The 6888-nt window shown below is 38.9% G+C and overlaps 1 protein-coding gene across 7 annotated transcripts; it reads right to left on the bottom strand.

Annotated features, from left to right (window-relative positions):
- Nucleotides 1-1164: 1164 nt before the first annotated feature.
- On the bottom strand, nucleotides 1165-6888 carry LOC129572183 (serine-rich adhesin for platelets-like; the record flags this gene model as incomplete). Of its 7 annotated transcripts, none has more annotated exon segments than XM_055452122.1 (5): nucleotides 1165-1849; nucleotides 2110-3767; nucleotides 3846-4359; nucleotides 4611-6525; nucleotides 6671-6888. In XM_055452122.1, coding segments are annotated over 4 exon segments (4011 nt in total), but the record flags the coding sequence as incomplete, so codon positions are not given.

Raw genomic sequence — 6888 nt, 5'->3', positions numbered from 1 at the left:
AGAATAAAAACTAATCAAGCCAGAAGCGGGTCTTATCACACCTGACCTATGTCAAATGTATAATACTTTGCATACTGACCATATCCCAACTACGAATCTTTGAAACAAAAAACGGAAACGTACTATTAAACCGAGATTAACAAGGCATATTCGTGCGTTGTAAGCACAATCCCTTCTGTCTACATCTGTATGTAGCCGTCGCTACACACACACTCTCTTTCTATCTCTCTTTCTCCATGTTCTTTGTTGCATTGCTAATTTTCTGGTTGCAATTTCTATTGCGCATGCCTTTGGCCGAGGTATTGTTTTCAAATTTGATGCATATCATCAATCATAAACAAAGAAATAGGGCTTAATACGAGCCTCCCATGTTCGTACCCAAATCACCGTCGACTCGATAGATTTTCTCTATTTACTTGTTGTCTAGCGAACGAAGTCACTCACAGTCGGTAGTTTGAACTTCGTGAAATACGCTGAGTGAGCGGAAGCATGACAGTTGGCGTTCATTGAATTCTTACAGATAAATAAACATTATCAGAGACAAGCGGCTTTTACATTGACTCGACTCGACTCGACTCGACTCTCGACTCTCGACTCTCGCATGACACAGTTAGCTCTTAGCGCGCGCAAAAAAAAATACGAAAGAGTGTGACACACATACTCGCAACCTATCCACACGTGTGTATACGTGGCCCTCATGCTCAACAGCGGTGAAATTGTATTGCGAGAATACAGCACTGCGTTGTACGCGACTTACAAACGTCACATACAAACACTAACACATACACACGCAAACACACTAAGAGCGGTGAGAGCGAGTGAAACAATCACACAGCAGCCTGTCGGCGGCTAAAACATGTGTTTTGTGTTGTAGCGCGCACGAGACACAGAGGCAAAATCAAACTAACCAACCGAAAACAAGATTTGTATAAATGAAAAAAAACCTTTGGATCGTTTCATTCATGAAAAAAAAAGTTGTAATGCAGAAAGTGGCGAGAGAAAATACAATGACTTTTCGGGTGATATGTGCTAACAATAAGGGCAGCGCACTGAGAAATTTATGTGATTTACGCGTCAGAGAAGGACATTTTTTTTTTCTGTTCGAATAGCAAAATGTGAATCATTCAATGGGATTTTATGTATTGATAATCTGAATGTACTTACAATTCCCTCAGGTGATGTGAATACTGCACTTTCATTTGCCTTATCGCTAAGAGCTAAACCGGTAGGTGACAACAGTTGTGCTTTTAGCTGTTGTTTTTTCAGTAGCAATTGTTTTCGACGGTTTTTACCGCGTGATTTTTTCGTGCTACGCAACGGATTGAATGTCGGTGACTCATCATCGTCATCGATAATTATACGCTTCTTTCGCTCTTTCGGCACACTCGGTGTTGTTGGTGATGTTAAACTAATCGATTTGTCTATTGTTGTGTGACCAGATGTTGGGGTAGCGGTGAGTTCAGTTGATACATCCATATCCACATTTTTATTTAGCTGCACAGCTTCATGCCCCAGAGATTGTAGTGATTGATTTGGTGATTCACTGATGTTATTTTCACTTATGTCCATTGTAACCGGCAATATGGGCGAGGTGATTGTTATTGTGCCGGCTGATGTTAGAATGTCCGTTTGTTGTACTGATTCAGTGGCTACATCTTTGAAATGGTCAATGCTCATTGATTGCGTCAATAAGTTTTTGTTCGGAGTGTCTAAGGATGGGGCAGATAGTGATTCCATTACAAAGGAATTGTCTATACTTGGCTCTTCAGCTGCTTGCACATCTGGTTGAGCTATTACTACGGCAGCAAATTTACGCTCACCACGTTTTCCAGGCGTTTTGACGGGTTTTCTATTTAAAAAAAAAAAAGAATCGAAAAAGAGAGTCAGTTTGAATACAGAGCAAAATGAATCGAAGAATTAATTGAACAGAGACAAAAATGAGATGAAAAATAGTGATAAAATGAAATGAAGTGGTAAAATGAGAAAATAAATGCAAAAAAAGGAAGAAAAATGCACAAAAAGGGATGAAAATTGAAGATAAGATGAAAATTGTTTCAAAAAGAATGAAGGAGACATCTAACTCAACGTCCAAGCCCCATGAACACTTACTTTGTGACCGTTTTCGGTGTGGTTCCCTTTCTCGGCCTACCACGCGGTCGTTTAACGACTGGCGTTGCTTCTTCTTCGGTTATTGACTTCACTGAATTCGATACATCAACGCCCGAATCACGATCCACCGAATCCTTTTTCCGTCCATTTTGTTCGGCTGAATTTTCACCGCTTCCAAATTCATTTGGAAATGGTTCCGATGCCGTGTCTTCAATCACAATACAATCTGAACTAGAACCTTCATTGTCGATGAGTAAATTATTACCGGTAGCCGTTTCATCAAATTCCGCCTTCTTCGCTGTATTGTTATTATTACTTCCGTTCGTTGAACGTTCCTGATTATTGGCCGCTTCCATCATGGCCGCCAACACATTAGCCCGTTCAATGTTCTGCTGAAGTAGCGGATGTATCGGTTCGATTTGTTCTTTTTCCCTTTCATTACAGAAATACTGCCAATAATTTGATTTTTTATTTTGCTCTGAATTCCGTTGTTTACCATGGGCCAATTTATTCGTATCATTCGATTCGGCCGTTTGATTTGGATCGCATACATCTTTCGATGTGGATTCCTCATCCATTGGTGCATCGATAACTTGATCGTTGCTATCATGACACAAATCGATGACATCGTTCACTTTTGCACTGCTGCTATCACTGGTACTCTTAAACGGAGGTAGAGTTTGTAAAAAGTTTTGTATTGGTTGCGGTTGGATTTTCATTTGGGGTCGGGTGAGAATTGAACGCAATCCAGAGTTGGTATCAAATGAAATTGGCGGTGTTGTTGTGACTGACGTATCCAATGGATCACGTCGAATGTTTACTTGATTTTGATTCGAGTCATTGTGATTATTATTTGTGGTTGGTGGTGGTGGTGGTTGCGATGATGGTGGTGATTGATCATCATCCGGTTCCGAATCGGAGCTCAACAATTGAACAACATCGGTGCCAAGTTTTTGTTTCTTCGCCAACAACACATCGGATTCATGATTCGATCGCTTCAATTCATTTTGTTTGGCAGGTTGCGGTGAATCAACTCGCATAATCGGATCATCAGCTATGATTGTGGTGGATGTTAGCGTTGCCGACTCTTTTGTTTGTGACGTTGAATTTTTGTTTATCTTTAAAATGATTCGCGGCGACTGTTGACTTTCATTCTCTGAATTACGAAACGGGCTACCCTGTCCCGTTGTTATTATTTCTAAGGGTTTTTCAATTGGTTTTGGAATTGATTTTAGTATGATTTTTGGTGTCACTAATTGCGTTCCGGCCGCTATCGGATCGGTATTTTCATTCGGATTCACCACCGGTTTGATTGTCACCTTTGGTATAACAATGTTATCATCATTGTTTGCCATGCGTATCGTTAGCTTTGGCAATGGTGATTCCGTTCGTCCAATGTCATTTTGATCGTGCTCATTGTGAATCACCTGCGGATAGTCGGTGCCCGATAGTTTAATATTTAGCTTCGGAATCGAATCATTTGAATTCACTGTTGATGATGTGACCACATTCGAAGTGATATTGTTCATTTTTAACTGCTCGCCACTATTCGATTTGCTGCTTGAAACTTTGAGATTGTTCGATGATTTCATTGAAGATGGCGAATTTCGTATGACCGACGTGTTCGGACTCACAACACACCCACCCGTTGATGTTGCCTATAAAAATAATTTTAAAAAATTCAATTAGTTTTTCTTCAATTCGATTTTTTTTTGTCAAATTCACAAATAGCTTACTTTTATTATAAGTTTAATGTCATTGTTAGCAATACTTGAACTGCTGCTGTAACTTGACGATGAGCCCGAGCTACATGTTGATAGGTTATCCTCTGCATTTGGGCCGGAATACGATGAAGATGTTGATGTGATTGCATGTGTCGCATACTCGCTCCGTGATGAGACTTTATCGTTTGGCGAGGGCTGGCTTGATGGTGGCTGTGACGGTAGCTCATCACTTGATTCGTCCGTTTGTTCGCTATTGTTCAACATCACCACTTTGGCTGTGTCATTAAACGCATTGGTGATGGTGAATCTGGGTAGTGGCGGTTCAGCGATTGGTTTTAACGTCAATTTCACGCCACCCGTTGATACTAAACTTCTCGGTGAATCCCCAGCCGCACTATGCTGATTATGGTTATCTAATTTAATTGTCAACTTGGGAATCACTTCATTGGATGCGGTGCAATTGCCCTCGTCATAGCTATTTGAACCGATCGATAAATTTGTCGTTGAGCCACGCATTGTAGCTAACCTGCAATGAACAGAATGAATTGAAGAAAAAAAAACAAAACAAAAAACGTTAGATTATCTCTTGTGACGGATCAAAAAGTTGTTCACAGTGAATTTTCACTGTGAATCAGTAGAAACACTCTACTTTTTATAGCTTCAGTTTATGAAAATTTGTGAGAGTAAAAAACACGGGTCGAAATTCACATAAAAAAACAAAGAATGATTCCCAAAAGCAACGAGAGTGAGAGAAACAAAATCTCCCGCAAAACTTACTTAGGCACACTGGAACTCGATTCAGATAGTAAATGTGTTTGGTAATTGCCCTGGATATCGTCACTATTCAAAGCGGCCGAATGTGTTGGCAACGGTGTCAAAGTGCTGTTACTGTTGTTCGTGTCCACTTTTTTAATTTTCAATTTTGGTATTGCTTCTTGTGATGATGACGATGATGATGATGATGATGATGATGGTGTATGTGAGCCCATGCTATGGTTATGATGATGGTGTTCGATTTCCGTTGGTGGTTTAACAATCGGTTTGATTATGATTTTCGGGTATGATTGTTGATTTTCATGTGGCATCTCACCGATATCATCACGCTCATCGTTGCCCGCATTGCTGGACGATGATGAGGATTTCGGTGACATCGTTTGACGATCACCGGGTAATGCGCCCAATTTGATTTTCGTTTTAATTGGATCACGATTTATATTGATTCTTAATGGTTCCACTTTTCTCGAATCCATTTTGTTGGCTGATGTAAATGAAGCGGAAACTGTCGTCGCATCAATCTGTTTAAAATCCGGTGTGGTTGCGATGGCTGTGTTTTGCAATTGAAATTCAGCTGAATACTCTTCAGTTTTGATGTGGTCGTCACGATTGTCAGCTGAATTATTATTGATGGATGATGTCGATGGTAGCGTTTGTTGGCTGTATGAATCATCCGATTCGCTGGTTTGTTCTTTATTTGTCACAATTATACACACTTTATTCGGATTATTAACTGCATTTATTTGTTCAATGTCTCTGGCAAAATTACTCGATGGTGTCAATGTGCTGCTGTTGCTGCCATTCTGCGCAGCCAAGAATGTTGTCGCCGTGGCGGTTACACTATTATTTTCATTTATCGTCGAATTGGTGCAATTTCGTGACGATGGACCACACATTATCTCCACACCATCGTCCAGTTTATCGTAAACATTTTGTCTATGTTCATAAATTTCATTCACATCCGCCAATATCGTGGTCGTTGCCGTCGTTGTTGTAGTCGAATCATTCACAACAACACTACTATTCACATCTAAATTTTGATTTTGCTTTTTATCCGACTCATTCATCGGTATCAAATTTGCTGGTAGATTTGGTGTTTCACTGATTTTCGTCGAGTTATTCCCATTGTCAATTAACACTTGGTGCGGATCTACCATTCTATAATTTCCTGATGCCCGAATTTAGCGAATCGAGAAAAATGGACCCGTTTTTTTGTTTCTTTGTCGTTGCCGGAGTTGGATGTTTAGCCGCAGAATGAAAACAAGTCCAATGCAAACATTGAATTTTTGATCAAATTGACCAAGTTTTCGTTGAAATTTGTCTGCATTTTTGCCTGAATTATTTTGCACCGTTTTTTTTCTTCTTCTAAATGTCTTGCTCATTAACAAGAAATGCTTAATTTGAATATTTTTTTCTCGCTTCTCTCTCTATCTCTTACACAAAAACTCACTGAATTTGATTCACTCCCATTTTATCATGCATTGAATTTTGTTGTTGTGGCAGCGAAAAATACACAATTTTATCACTTTCTCCCGAAAATTAAAAAAAAACCACGACAAATTTTCACACTAAATTGCACCACTTGTTCTCGTTTTCAAAAGTAGTCACTTGAATTTTTTTTTCAGTTTTGTTTGTTGTTGTTGTGATTATTTTGAGTGAACAAAATTACTTCACCATTTAAAACGAAAATCAATGAAAAACCAAATTACAATTCTAATTAATTTCTCTAAATTTAATCGATAAAAATAAAATTGTAGTTTATTATTGGTGGTTTGAATTATTTTTAATTCAGCTACTGTTAGCTGCTGTTGCTGCTGCTGCTGTTTGTTCACAGTATGTATACTACTTCTCAGATATAACATGTAATGAAATCAGCCATTTGCAATTTTTTATTTTCAGCTCTCACTCTCTCGTCGATCTGTCAAATAAAAAAAAAATCAAATAAAGACGAACGTATAATGAAACATGAGTTAAATGAGAGAAAGACACTACACTCCAATATGATTTTAATTTGAATTATTGAATTGTTCCGATTTTTTGGGTCGCGCGCAAAAATTATTTACACACGATGAGTGAAGAAGTAAAGCTGAAACACTGTACACTGTACAGTGAAAAAAGTGATTTTCCCGTTTTCACACTCAACTCTTTCCTGCTAGAAACACAGACCACAGAGAGTGAGAGAAAGAAAAAACACATGAAATTTCTGTTCGCTCATATACACGAATAAGAAATTTATGAACTCACTTACTCACTCATTTGGCTCGCTCTCTGTGTGTGCACA

The sequence above is a fragment of the Sitodiplosis mosellana genome, unplaced genomic scaffold (assembly GCF_009176505.1).
Source record: "Sitodiplosis mosellana isolate CC-2019 unplaced genomic scaffold, AAFC_SMos_1.0 Smas_scaffold_4360, whole genome shotgun sequence".
NCBI classification, from domain to species: domain Eukaryota; kingdom Metazoa; phylum Arthropoda; class Insecta; order Diptera; family Cecidomyiidae; genus Sitodiplosis; species Sitodiplosis mosellana.
This window is presented reverse-complemented; position numbering and strand designations above follow the sequence as displayed.